Here is a 15,691-nt window from a genome sequence, read left to right on the forward strand (position 1 = left end):
AAGCAAGGGCCAGTTCACAGTGGTGATGCTACTATTGTGAAGCATAAGCAGCAAGTCCATATTCGCATGCACTGTATCATTTATACTAATGCATTTCATTTAATCATTTAATACATATTTACTATTTAAGTCCAGCAGTCCATGGCACTTAAAAGACGTGAGAGATATATAATTAGTCAGAGATGCACCGATCAACTGTTATATGCTGATCTGTTCATCCATAAAAATTGTTAATATGGGGAGAATTTGGAACCATGGACGCTGGAAAATCAGTAGTATCCCTGCAGTTAAGAAATTATAACAAGAACTTCAGCATGTGACAAGAACCTTTACTTAAGTGCTGCAGAGAAAAGCTGTTCAGAGCACTGGTTACATGACGTAAATGAAACATTATACAGAACAATAGGTAGTTTATATTTAAGCCAGCAGTTGGAATTGCAGGAGGTACAGGAAGGTGGTTTGATGTAAAACTAAGTGTGCATAAGGGTGTATTATCTCCATTCTTATTATCTATATGGATAGAAAGTAGCAATAAACTCAATATCAGGATTGGAGATATCAAAACTTAGCTCTTTGTTTGATGTAGATGTCGCTATAACCCTAAAAAAAATCCATAATTCTTTCAAGTGAATAACAGCTGTAACAAATCTGGCATGAAAATTAGCAATAAAAAGACCAAAATTATGACTCTCTTTACTTGGCTCTTTATCTTAGTAAATACTTTACGCACCAACCAAAAGTTCGTTTACGAAAAATAAGCCTCTCCAACACTTCGAGTTCCTTAGTACTTAAAGAGAATTTTTGCTCTCTTAAGGTTTCTGCCTGGTCTCTGAGGAGAACTAACCAGTTTGAAACAGCTGTCAGGCTAGTGAAACCTTATCAAAATGGACAAATAGAAGGGGAATATATGAACACTTGGGGTAGCAATCATGTCTTCTATAAGGTCCATGCTAGGGCAACTCATAAATGCCAGCAAATGGATTCCCATAAGCTATCTTGTCAAATTTCATACGAAAAACTTTCATAATTTCTGCATTCGGCTTTGAAATAATACCGGATTTAATATCCACTTGATTTATATAATATCTTTTGCCTCTTTGCATGTTCAGCTTAATGGTCTGCCACAGCTCAGTAACTTGGCTAATTATTGTTAGGTTAATCCTATCAGCAGAACCTGTTTTATACCCATCAACTGTGAGTGAATATTCTCTGTCTGGATTTTCTGTCTTGCGGTATGAAAACTTCAGTTTCCATGATCAAAAATTTTGCCACCTCCAATACAAGACTGGCTGTCACCATGAATTTAAAATCTATTTATAAAAGATTTTTGCATCCTAGACAGGATCCAAACCCAGGTCTTTCTGATCAAAAGACATTACCATCTGAGATATGGGAAAAGAAAATATACACTGACTGTTTCACTCTACTTTTAAATTAAACCAAACAAACAAAACTACATTTTATCATTTAGTTCGTAAAACTTGTAATTATTTGTTTATATGACCACAAACTATTTCACTATTAGACTAATTTCAATGCCCAATGCGAGACACCACCACTCGACTTATTGGTAGCCTGAAGTGAGTTGAAAAAGTTTTATGTTTGGCAGCTAGCTTTTGGAAGCATATAACAGTCAGCCCACCCAAAATACCAAAGCATTACACATGTTATAACCTTCTGAAGTGAGAGAAGGAGAGTCACAAAAGCTGTTATATCAGATTTTTTGCTGCAAGCAACACGATTGTGAATCCTTTGAGCACAAGTTATCTGCTCACAGAAATTAAGGGCATTCAAATCTGTAAATAGAAATACTGACAGCTCTTCAAATCTAATTTTTAACGGCCATTACAAAAAAACACATACTGCATAAAAAAGTACTGCAGTTTGTCTTCATTTTAATCCATCTCGTTTTTTTTTTTTTTTTTTTTTTTTTTTAAACAACAGCAACCCACTGATCTAATACAATAAAAAATAAAATTGCTTCTTATTCTTTCTAAACAAAGACTCCTTCTTTGCTATTTTACTGCAGAAGGCTGGTTGGTTGATTTATGGTTTATTGGTGTGCAAGGAGATCATACTGCACCATAGCAGGGTTACAGTACAGAAGGTATTAATAAATAGAAAGAGAAATTAATAAACAATATATATATATACAAAATTAAGTTAATCCATGCAGTATCTACATATAATAAAATTTGAGATGCCGTGATAAAATTTGATAAAACGTTTGAGATGCCACAAATATAGGAGATGGTGATATATTTGCTGTAATCTATGTTTGGGAGGGGAGAGGATCTTGTGTATGTACATGGTGTTAAAATTCTTTGTATTTGGTGGGAGGTGTAGCCATTTGGCCAAAAAAGTGTTTTTATGTGGCTTGTTGAGTGCATTATTATCTGAGCAAATTAATTTTGCCCAGTGGACCAAGGTTTTTATAGTCCCAAATTGTTGGGGGGGCTAATGATGTGACTGTTGGTGGGTATATCTACCTATACACTGTGTGTGTGTGTGTGTGTGTGTGTGTGTGTGTGTGTGTGTGTGTGTGTGTGTGTGTGTGTGTGTGTGTGTGTGTGTGTGTGTGTGTGTGTGTGTGTTTTCTGTAGACTGTGAAGGTTAGAGATCCATTTAGTTGTCTTGCAAGGAAGGACAGACTGTTGTTACTTTCCATTTCTGTCATGAATTGAATCCTTGAATGTCAATGGTTCAAATGGGAAAGGAAAGTGTAAGGTGTCCTGGCCATGCAGCCAAATTGCAAACATAGGGAGAAATTTAGGGCATTCTTTTCAAATATCTCCATTAAAAATGTCTTCTCAAATGTCTCCACTTTTGACTACTTTCTCTCTTATTCCACACAAATTTATTCAGTTGACTTCCTACCATACCACCTTTGCCAATTCAGTTGTCTATTTCCATTTTTAATTTGCCATATAGGTTCTCCATTCAGGATCCAATTCATATTTTCAATGTTTCTGCCTATTTTCATTGTATTTTTAATGCTGATTTTCATCCCAAATTTATTACAACAGCTATACGATTTAGTCTGTAAGATTCCTTGCAGAATCTTACAGATTCATGCCGGATTCATTTAGAAGTATAATATCATCTGCATAAATTAAACAGGCTGATATTAACATCTCCAATTTTGGTATCAGGTTTGACACCACTTTCCTTTCACAACGTGATCCATATAGATAATGAACAACAGAGGAAATAATGTATATCCTTGTCTCATACCTGATTTCACATCAAACCATCTTCCTGTACCTTTTTCAATTCTAACTGCTCACCTACAACTCAAATAAAGACTCAGTACTGGTTGATATAATGTCTCATTTACACCATATAAATGTAGTGTTCAGAAGAGCTTGCCTCTTGGCACTCTGTCATATGCCTTTTCCAGATCTACAAAACTACAAAAACTTAAATATATTATATTCCCACAATTTCTCAACTAACAGTCTTAAGTGAAAATTTTTCTTAGCAGTTTGAGTTAAGGGATATTACATCCCATATCGTTTCTTAGCCGAATAAGAAACTCAAAGAGTTTCATGCCGAATATAGTAGAAACTATATAAAGTTCGGCGATTCCAAGCGTAAGCAAATACCTGGATACTGCAGCAACTGACCCTTAAGGTAGTGCAAGCTGAGGCAACTCATGTCTAAGGTGGAGCAAGCTCCGATCACTATTCTTGATATTTACCCATAATGTGAACTTAGCTCCTAGGAGCTGTATTACTGTTCTACATTATGAGAGAAGGTCACTACCCAGACCGGTTTCAACCTTTTTTGAGGTCTCATCAGGACCTAGGATAATGTGCTTAGCTCCTAGGAGCCTTCCCCTTATCAGATTTCCAATTTCTTTATGGAACATTTTGAACAACGTATCTTTGACAACATTTCTCCCAGACCTACTCATTGGTTCAGATATGTCGATGACATTTTTGCTGTATGGAATGGCTCTTCGGATGAACTTCAATAATTTCTCATTAAGTTAAACGCATTTCATCCTAGGATCAAGTTTACCTCAGAAGTAGAATGAAATAAGTAGTTAGCCTTTTTAGATCTTCTAATTCTTTGCCAACCAGATGGTAACCTACATTTCTCAGTTTATAGAAAGAAGACTCACACAGGCCATTATATCCATGCAGAATCTCATCACCATCCCGGTCAAAAGGCAGGAACTATTAAAACACTGGTTCATCGGGCCTACTCCTTTTGTTCTTCAGACTATCTTTTACAGAAAGAACTACAATATATAACTTCTTCCTTTATATCTAATGGTTATAAGTGCTGCATTAAAAGAAGTTTTAATATGTCTTCCTCTTCAAACACAGAAGAAATAACGTGCATTACTATCCCTTATGTACAAGGCAACAGCAGTGAACGTATAGCAAAAGTTTTAAAACCACTGAATATTTTTGTTGCCTTTCGACCGTTTAGAAAAATCTCCACCTTTCTCACTTCTCCTAAGGACAAGCTTCCACATCTTAATCATCCAGGTGTCTACCAGATTCCGTGCTCTTGTGGATTATCTAATTTCGGACAAACAGGAAGATCTGCCTCTATTCGGCTAGAAGAACACCAATCTTATATTGAATACTTTAAACCTGAAAGTCTGGACTTGCAGAATGTGCCATCTTCACTAGACACAGAGTTCATTGGAGAAAGACAAGAGTTCTTCACAAAAGTCAGTTTCTCATGGAACGCCTTTATAAAGAAACATGTGAAACTCTACTTCATTCTCCTAACTTAAACAGATCTGACGGCTTACGTCTATCCCCTGTATGGGAGATGGTACTTTGCAAATCAGCTAATCTTTCCTAACTTTTTATTGTATTGATTTTTTATTTTATTTATTTTTTTTTTTTTATAGGAAATTTATTGACCTTTTTTAGTTATCTTATACCAGCTACTTAGGTGGCACTTTTTGGAATTGTCAGTTATTGTTTAATTTGAGCTTAATGTACTGAAGATGCCTGTGACACACAGGCGAAAATTATACTATTAAATAATCTTTGTACGTAAGTTTTTTCTGTTATTAATTTTGTATCGATATGTCTACTCACGGTATACCTCTTTTAAAACTTACTGATGATATAGAAAACAAAGGTGAGGGAACTAGCGAAAATTTTACAGAAAGTCGTGGGTGGTTTTTTCGTTTTAAGCAAAGATTCACAATGTTCGTATTGTTGGCAAATCTGCCAGTGCAGATAAAGAGGCTGCGTTAAGATACCCGCAGGAATTGAGTGAAATCATACAAATATTTAACATTGATAAAACAGGATTATTCTGGTAAAAGTTGCCGCCACGCACTTTTATAGCAGCCAATGAAAAGTCATGCCCTGGATTTAAAATTTCGAAAGACTGTCTCACACTGTTATTAGGTGGAAATGCAGCAGGGGATTTCAAATTAAATCCAATGCTTGTGTACCATGCAGAAAATCCTAGAGCTCTTAAAAATGTATCAAAAAATAATCTCCCAGTGTTGTGGCATTCAAAAAAGAAAGGCATGGGTCACAAGCATTTTATTTGAAGATTAGTTCACCAACTATTTTTGCCCTACAACAGAACGTTATTGCAGAGAAAAAGGATTAGATTTTAAGATTTTATTGATCTTAGATAATGCCCCCGGTCATCCGACTGGTCTTTGTGATTTAAATGAAAATGTACAAATAACTTTTCTTCCACCAAATACGACATTGGTGATCCAACCAATGGATCACGGTGTCATTGCGACATTTAAGGCCGCTTATTTGTGCCTACTTTAATGGAAATTTTGGAAGAGCTACAACATCAGAAACGTTATCGAAAATATAGGCGAAACATGGCATGAATTAATGGCAAGCAATATGAGAGCAGTATGGAAACATATCATACCACATTGCACAAATGATTTCATTGCTTTTGAAACTCATTTTGCTGAAGTCACTAATAACATAGTGGAAATTGGACAGCAATGTGGTTTCAAAGAGTTAGATTCTGTCAACGTAATTGAGTGCATTGAATTGAACACTAATGAACTGGATAATGAAACACTTATTAACATGGATGAACAACGAGTGGACAACTTAGACAACGATGACTGTGTTGAAGTACCTGCACGAGAATTAACAGCTGAACTACTATCAAAAATTATTGGAATGGTTGAAACCTTGTCAGAGCATATTATGGAAGTTGATCCCGATACTGAACGTAGCCTTACAATTTGCTGAACAATAAACAATGCAATTCATCACTATAAAGAAATGTATGAAGAGAAAAAACCAAAGAAGAAAAATGCAGACATAGATATTGCAATTTTTAGAGAATAAAAAATGAATTACGAAAAAACGTATTTTTTGTTTAATTATTTTTGATAAAGACATTTGAATTTATTAATCTCGTTTTATTTATTGAAAACAGGGAGAATATTTTTTTTTTTGGAAAACCAATTATCATTTTTTGTATGTATTTAGTTCCTCGATTAGTCCGGTTTCAAACAGTCCAGGATATCGGTGGAACCGATTACCCAGACTATGCAAGGTATTGCTGTATTTTAAAATAAATAAGGACTCACTGTGATTATTTTACAATGTAAAATAGTAAAAAAAATGCTAATTTAAAGAAGTTAATTCAATTCTTTCTCATTTCAAAATGCTCATCTGCACCAGTAAGATGAAGAAGTCATTCCTGATCACAATGCATTATGATTCTGAACATGTTAGTGCTATCTACTTTTTCTTTTACATAATTGGATTGCTAAGAAGAATCAGCTGAAAAATGACAGTATAATAAAGTTCACAGGCATAATTTATATCAACTTACATTCTCCAGTCTTTGAAAAGAGAGCTGTGATGTTTGAAAAGGGGTCACGTGTCATATACTGCACACCAGGCTCAATCTCAACATTGCATACAACTATTAAAAACAAGAAAGAAAAAAATATTAATGCAATTTAAAACAAAAAAAGATTCAAGAAAATCCTTCATAATCTTGACTAGGTGTTGTAGCACATCGATGCAAACACACACAAGGCAAAATAATCTATAAGGTACAAAACACTAAACTCATTACTGATGCTATCAGTAGAAATTCAGAATTTAAGTACACAAAAGTAAAATTTGCATGGAGAAATGTTCACCAGTTACACAGAGACTAATTTTTTTTTTTTTAATGGAGCATTACCATGAATGGCTACAATGCACCATGTCTAGGGTTTTAAAAAAATGTGTATATATAATATACAGCAAAAAACAAATGTATATAAAATAAAATCTTTATTAATATAATAATGATTTTTATACACAAAGGATAAAGTTCATATAAGAATACAAGTTTGAAATATTTCTATTAAATGAACAACTTAATTTTTGTAAAAATTTAAATACAAAGTGTATTTAATGAGTCAGATAAATCCCTAGCTACACTGGGCTTGGATTATCAAACTCCTAATATGTACCCCTCAAGGGATACATACCAAGACGGGGCTACATAATTATTTACATTAACTTCATATCAACAATTTTCAATAAATCAATGTTAATTCCATAATACAGATCAGTTCATATATTGTGGTCTTCTAATGAATTACTGCATCAATGCACCTAAATTTCAGTCTTCCTCAAAGTCTTATTTTCAAGTCTTTGACCATTTTATTTCTAACTCAGTTCTCAAATTCATAAGTTAAAACTGGTTTGAACAATTTTAACTTATAAATATGAGACTGAGAAAGTATACACTTTCTTGTATACTGCTAGTTTAGGGTTTTGGCTAATTTCTGTTATTCTACATAAATTTATTCGACTGTCTCCCTACTACCAGCTTTGCTTAGTCTACTATCTATTAACATATTTAATTTGCCATCTTAACTAAAGATTTTGCTATAAACACTGAAGAATTATGCTTTTTGTATAAGATCTCCATTAAGAATGTAGTTGAAGGTTTCCATGTTCCTGCCTATTTTCAAAGACTGTCTTCTTATTGCTTATTTTTATGGTAATAAATTTGTTAAAGCAGTTATTCATTTTTTTAAGGTATCCTGCAAACTTGTACTGAATTTATTTAAGAGTAGAACATTACCCACATAAAGTAAAGAGCTGAAAATAACATAATCAATTTTGATATCAGATTTAATGTTCCTTTTCTTTGTAATTTATTCCATATAGATCAGTACTGACAAGTTTCTATACAGCCAAAGCCAAGGTTTTAAAAGAGATGCCCAGCCAATTTTTTTTTTTTTTAATATATATAAAATGTAGACACAAAGATGTCCTGTGTATTTTATTAAACCTTTAAATTTAATTAATATTAGAACAATTAAAATTTAAAATTTGAAAAAAATTAATGAGATTAACTGTGGACAATTAAATTCCACTAAAAGTTGTTGCAGCTCCAATTTGATGCTTCACTGAAAGTTGAAGTATTCAAGAGTAGGCATACTGCTGCAGTATTGACTTTCTGTATTTCATGTCAGAAAATGTCCTTGAGCAGGCATACACTGAAATAATTTTAATACCAAATCTCTTTATGTTTGGGTATTTCTCAAAAATAAAAACTGAAACAGTTCTACTGCAGTCTTTGATTGAACTCAAATTTATCTACTTGAAGTTCACATAATTCTATTTAATAATTAGGATTTGTGCTTTCAGCATTCAGTAAATTGCTTGTATGAGTTCAAACTGCTTATACCTGTCATCAAAATTCTTAATAATAGCGCCAAGATGAGGAGCAAATACTTTAAGATCAACACTTTCAGCACATATTGTCTGTCATTTCTTAAAAATAAATTAATTTTAAAAAATAAAAAAAAAACTCATTGCAAGATTCGAAGTGAGTGTTTCCTTCTAGATTTGATTTTAACAATGGCAACTTGTTACAAAAACTAGTGACTGATTGCAGGTATTTTGGTTTTTTCCCTTGCAGAGCAATATTTAGTGCATTCAAAAGCAGCCTGATACAAGTTAGAAAAGCTATGAACTAGGGAAAATGACATCACTGAGACTTAGATCTGTATCACATTTTATTTCTTCCAATAAAGTTCTTTCCAAAGTCATGGGGAAATGTGCACTGAAAAATCTCACTAAACATTTTCCAGCACTCAATCAATGGATTTTGAATGACTGTAGAGTCTGCAGAAAGTCACCATATTCAACATTAAGTTAATCTAAATATGTTTTTAATTTTCTATGTGTATGAACACAGCTTCTATCCCTAATTAAATTCATTTTCACTACTATCATTCCCAATGTATTAGATATTCCCAGCAAAGAACCACATAATGTTTGGTGTATGGTGCAATGAAACATTTGAGATTTGATTCCATCTCTTTAACAAACCACCAAGTGCAATATTTTCCCATCATACATTTAGCTTTCAGTTGCAATGGTGGTGCATTTGCTGAAACTATCGTATTCTGTTATAGTAGATTTACTTACCATGCAATGAAGCCAAATTTGAAAGTTACTCAGAACAATTCAAGTTGTTATCTAATGTTACAATAAATATTAGCATTTGACTAGTATCAGACATCTAAAAGTAATCTAAGCCAACAAAAAAGTAACAGTCCTGAATCACCTTTTCTAGTTCTCCACTAACATATTTGTCCATCTCTTCTATACAACTGTCTAGTTATATGAAAGAATTTGAAACCCTTTCAAACTTTTTAGCTAGGTCACCTTCACCGAAAGCTTTAGCCATGTCAAAAGCATAATTTTTAATTAAAACTTCCCTCAGAGAATAATTTCTTTGCATTAGCTATTCTTTTAGAAATGGCAAATGAGGTGATTATAGATGCCTCTTGAAATTTTCTTGGATTCAAATGTATTCATTTGAATCCAAGACTTTTTCAAATTCTTTACTAAAGTGACCCAGCATTCTCCTGTATAATTTAAATATACATTGTTTTTGTAAAAAAGTACAACACCTCTTAATATGTTCTTTATTTACTGCTATATCTGAACACAAATCAAACAGTATGGTTTTCCTTTAAACATGGTAAACAAATACTATTATTAAATTAAGGGGATAAAAATCCCTTATTATTTTACAGCCAGTATGCAAAACTCTGAGATCAAAAACAACGATCTAAGAGTTTAATGCCGAAGAACTATCGGCAAATCCAAGCGTAAGTGAACAGCTGGTAGTACAACATCAAGGCAACTCGAAGCAAAGGGTGGAGCAAGCTCACTCACTATCCTTGATACTTTCTCATAATGTAAAACACAGCTCCTAGGAGATGTAATACTGCCTTACATTATGAGGAGAGGTCACTACCCAGACCGGTTTCAACCTTTTCGTCCAGTTGCCTTGGTGTTGTACTACCAGGTGTTCACTTACGCTTGGATTCGCCAATAGTTCTTCGGCACGAAACTCTTAGATCATAGTTTTCGATCTCAGAGTTTCACATACTGGCTGTAAAATAATAAGGGATTTTTATCCCCTTAATTTAATTAACTTCACCAGAAAAAATAGTTGTTTGGTTTTTTTTTATCTTAAATACTATTATTTTTGAAATTCATGATTTTTCTCTCTCAATTTAGAATAACTCTGGATTTTCTCCAAGCACAAATGCTTATAGACCAACTTTCATGAATACATAGAAATAGGTACATAATGCACAGAAAGCATGTTCTGTAGATTCACAACAACTGGCTATCAGATTTTCCAGAGAAATTTAATATAAAGTTACATATTTAATCTAATAAACAAGCTTAGGTGTTGAACATCATTCATAACTTATTTTAAACAGTATTAACACAAAGCAAACTAATTTATAAGAAAGATGTTTATTAATTGGCTTATATTTCACTGGATTTCAAACCAGCATCATCAGAGCACAAAACAGCATGTTATACATATGAAAATGAGTAAGTGAAGCAATTCAAATTGTAATGGACAAAAGATCAGAGGTATATCAGAAAGATAGCCAAGTACTAATAAACATGGCCTTCACACTACATGTTAAATTAGCAACTCTGATCTGCTCTTCTAAGGATAAACTCCATCCCCTAGCATATCCTAGAGTGTATGAAGTTTCTTGTGACTCGGCCTTCTATGGGCAGACAGCGAGATCACACCTGCCTTAGAGAACATAAAAAATATATTCGCTATCATTATTATGGCAAGTCAGGACTGCTTGGACACCCATTCACACAGAATTAGATGGAATAAGACCAATGTGCTATTTAAAATTCATTACAGGTCAGAAAGATTTTTAGAGTTAGCCATGGCTATGAAAAATTCTCCTGACCTGAACAAGTATGGTTGCATTAATTTGCCAAAAATTTGGAAGACTAATCTGAAGATCAACTAATATATAGTTATAAAACTTTTTTTTTTACAACATTACAGGGAACCAAATTAGGACTTTAGGTCTTTTATCCATTACAGTTTGAATTGTTTCGCTTACTCATTATCACATGTAAACTGTAACATGCTGTGTTCTGAAGATGCTAGTTTGAAATCCAGCGAAATATAAGCCAGTAAATAAACATCTTTTTTATAAATTAGTTCATTTGGTGTTGTTAATACTGTTAAAATAAGTTATGAATCACATAATTTAAGTAAAGAATTTTTATAGTTAAATAAATTTATTAAAAAAAACACTCGAGAGGATGCCATCTGGAATATATATCTGTACTTCAAGTAGACAAAGGTATCACAAACATGAAATATGGAAAATCAGCCAGAGTAGATGATATTTGACCAAATATGCTAAAATATAGAGGTATAAAAGTTTTACAGTGCCTACACTGCATAATTCAGAAGGCCTGGTCAGAGGGTTGAATTCCAGATGATCAGAGTAGCATGCTCATAGTACCATCTATAAAAAAGTGAATAAAGCTGAATGTGGGTGGAATTTTTCTACTGACTGTTCCTGGTAAGATTTATGCAAATATTCTTGCAAAACAGCTAAGAAAAATTGTGGAGAAGAAACTTCAAGAAGAAGAAGCTGGGTCCACAGCAAACAGAGGTTGCCAGTATCAGATTTTCACTTTAAGACAAATAATTGAGAAATCATGGGAATATAACAAGGATCTGTATTTAAGTTTTGTAGATCTGGAAAAGACATATGACGAGGTACCAAGAAGAAAGCTTTTCCAAATGCTCCAGTTATATGGTGTAAATGAGACATTATATCAAGCAATACACAGTTTCTATTTGGGTTGTAAATCAGCAGTTAGAATTGAAGGAGGTACAGGAAGATGGTTTGATGTTAAGCCAGGTGTGCAACAAGGGTGTATGTTATCTCCACTGTTATTCATCATCTATATGGATCACATTATGAAGGAAAGCGATATCAAACCTGATAAAGATTGGAGGTGTTGGTCTCGGCTCTTTATGCAGATGTTATATTCCTAAATAAATCCTGGACAAGTCTAGAGGATTCCCTAACAAAACTGTATAGCTGTTGTAATAAATTTGGTACGAAAATCAGCATTAAAAAGACGACCAATGAAAATACACAGAAACATTGAAAACATCAACTGAATGGAGAACCTACAGAACAAGTAAAATATTTCACTGGATTTCAAACTAGCATTTATTTAGGTACAATTTTTAGTGAAGATGACAAATTAAACTTGGAAATAGACAGTAGAATTAGCAAAGCTGGTATGGTAGGAAGTCAACTGAATTTACATTATTATTATTTCATGACACCGCCAGGAAGTCCAAGATTCATCGAGGGAGGGAACCTACTTTTCAACTCTCTTTCCACCAACCACAACGAACTGCAAGTACACCAACGGCATCTATCGCTCGCCACCCAGACAATCACAAACATCCGTGCCCACAGTGGGATTCGAACCCACAGGCTTTTGGCTGGAGAGTGGATACACTAACCACTCAGCCAGCCAGGTTGGCAAATATGGAATAAGAGAGAGAGTAGTCAAACCACTAAACTAGCTGTATAAAAGACAGTTATCAAACTAATTTTAAAATATGGATCTAAAGAGCTGGGTTAGAAATAAAAAGACTGGAGACCAGAGATATGAAAGTCTCCTGAGAAAGATTAGGAAACTTAACAGATGGTAGCATCATATTAAAAATAAGCTATTAGGAAAGAACTCGACATTGTTAGCAGAGTTAATCTCATTTGTTATGGCCAGTTAAACAGAATTGGATAGGGAAGATTAGCTAAAACAAGTGTTCTTTGCAGGATGGCAGGAAAAAGAGCCTTAGAAGACAGAAATATATGATCTAATAATATTGGAATGTTGACATCATCTATCCTCCTGATCTTCCAATCATATAACAGGCTAATCTGGAGGAAAATTGTTGATAGAATATTTTTTCATGTAGTACTACCACAAAATTATGTACACCCCCCTACAGTATATGTCAGGAATTTGATGACAATAAATTTATTAATGGAAATATAACCTTTAATTCTTTTTATTTGTATAAAAGTTTGTGTTTTGTTTAAAATAATTGCAGTATAAGAACACATCATTATACAGCATTTGAAATATAATCATGCTGTTTGTACGAAGTTGTAATTAAGAACTTAGTAACAAAGGGGGCATATCCAAATGGGTGCAAAGTTATTTTAAAGTGAAGTAAATATTAATTACTTTTATTAAAAAAGTAAGACTGTAGGCCCATAATCAAATACTTTTGGTTTATATGACTTAGAATTACCAAATGTTGTATTAGAAATAATAGGGAAGAAATTTTTGAAAAATGAAATTTGGTTTACTCTTCATTTGCAGGAAAAAAAAAAAAAAAAATCATTTCCACGTGTGATTCATGAGTAGTATTTTCATGGGCTTTATTTTCATTATTCATGGGCCACATTTTTTCAAACTTCGATTGAAAAAAAACAAAAACACTCAAAGATTCAATCCCAGATATTTCCAACCAAATGACACCAGTATAGCTGACCTACTCGAAGTACATTAGAAAGCAATTAAGTTTCGTGTATTGGATTTCTGTTGATGACATCTAAGCTTAGTTTTGAGCTTTCTTAGCTGCTATTTATTTCACGCTATCTTTGGAACAATCATTACTCCATGTATTTTCTAAAAACAGTATGATTCAAACTTAACATTAACAAGTTTCATCTATCCTCCTGATCTTACACTAGTATAGTATAATGAATAACCTTATGCTTATTAAAGAGGCACAACTTAATTACAACAGAGAGTAAGGGAACATTACAGTACAATGACATTATTAACTTATGAAATGCTGCTCGTTAAAGTTATAACTTTCTAATGAAGTACATTAGAAAGCAATTAAGTTTCGTGTATTGGATTTCTGTTGATGACATCTAAGCTTAGTTTTGAGCTTTCTTAGCTGCTATTTATTTCACGCTATCTTTGGAACAATCATTACTCCATGTATTTTCTAAAAACAGTATGATTCAAACTTAACATTAACAAGTTTCATCTATCCTCCTGATCTTACACTAGTATAGTATAATGAATAACCTTATGCTTATTAAAGAGGCACAACTTAATTACAACAGAGAGTAAGGGAACATTACAGTACAATGACATTATTAACTTATGAAATGCTGCTCGTTAAAGTAATACTTCAAATACCTTGTTGATAAACAAGAGTGCAAATATTCTGACAAATTGAAAAAAATTAGGACCACTGTTTGGCTTACCTGACAAAGACATAATATTCCAGATACTGATTGAAGTTCTTGTTGAACAAATAAGCATATGGCTAGATGACTCACAACCAAATATCACCTGTCTGAAAACATAATATTGAAGTGTAAGGAAAGACTATGCATAACAAATATGAAATGTCCAGTCTAAATATTAGTAATCAATAATGACATATGATGAAAATGTGACTTCTACCTATAAAAAGGTTGTAAACCTTAGAATATTAGCTCAAGATTTTTGTCTATTTTTATTAATTTTAAATATTTTTGTATATTTATTTTTTACATAACCCAGAAACTCTGCTCTAGAAACAAAACATGAAACTTTTTTTCAAGCCACTTCAGGCTTCCAAATAACTGGGGCAGTAGCCTCACACTAGGTGTTTCCACATCCATATCCATGGTGGAATTCAAACCCACAGTCTGTTGGAGAGCAGATACACTAACCACCCAGCCAACGAAGATAGCTTTACTGGTTGCAATTAGGAAGGAAGCAAATAACCATGTACCATGCAATACTTATATACAAAAACAGAACTTGGATGCATAGGGAATAAAACTTTAATTCCAATGTTTCTTTAGCTATATAGTTAAATACAAGCAAGCATTGTTTGTTAATGCTTAACATATACAAGAAAAATACTTCTGGTAAAAATATGGAGACTACCACCATGTTAAGAGTAATAACTTTAATTTCCAGACATTTCAACCTTCATATTAAGGTCAGCATCTGGATATACACATATACCTACGCAAGCTGCATTACAAGTCAAACAGTATACCAAAGTAACACTAATTTGGTAAACTGTTATTCTACTGGCCTGACCAGTAGTATGAGAGAAAGAAGAAAAAAAAAAACTACAAAGCTGTATCCTGTTTTACATGGCCAGAGAACAAATAATTCACATGAACCTTTAATATAACAATAGTTGTGTCCTAATCAGTATTTAAAATAAGTGTTGTGGTTTAATATATTAAGGCTAAAGTCCTAGAATATTACAGTCCTAATTATAATGACTTAGAACAAAAGGATAAGTGGGTCAAATATGTACCATTCATCTTCTTGAGATTTTAAGACTATCATTACTGTTG

At 33.1% G+C, this 15,691-nt stretch overlaps 1 protein-coding gene across 2 annotated transcripts in view; it reads right to left on the reverse strand.

The window, feature by feature from the left end:
- Nucleotides 1-15,691, reverse strand: part of l(2)05287 (WD repeat-containing protein l(2)05287) — a 211,380-nt gene that overhangs the window by 40,639 nt on the left and 155,050 nt on the right. For both annotated transcript variants that reach the window (XM_090402934.1, XM_090402935.1), the window contains exons 14-15: nt 14,594-14,685; nt 6,805-6,897 (exon numbers count right to left, since the gene is read on the reverse strand). In XM_090402934.1, coding sequence (XP_090259060.1) covers nt 6,805-6,897; nt 14,594-14,685 — 185 coding nt within the window. The remainder of the gene's footprint in view (nt 1-6,804; nt 6,898-14,593; nt 14,686-15,691) is intronic.

Source organism: Typopeltis vanoorti, chromosome 13, assembly GCF_054136105.1.
Source record: "Typopeltis vanoorti isolate ZY-2024b chromosome 13, IOZ_Tvanoo_1.0, whole genome shotgun sequence".
Taxonomy (NCBI): domain Eukaryota; kingdom Metazoa; phylum Arthropoda; class Arachnida; order Uropygi; family Thelyphonidae; genus Typopeltis; species Typopeltis vanoorti.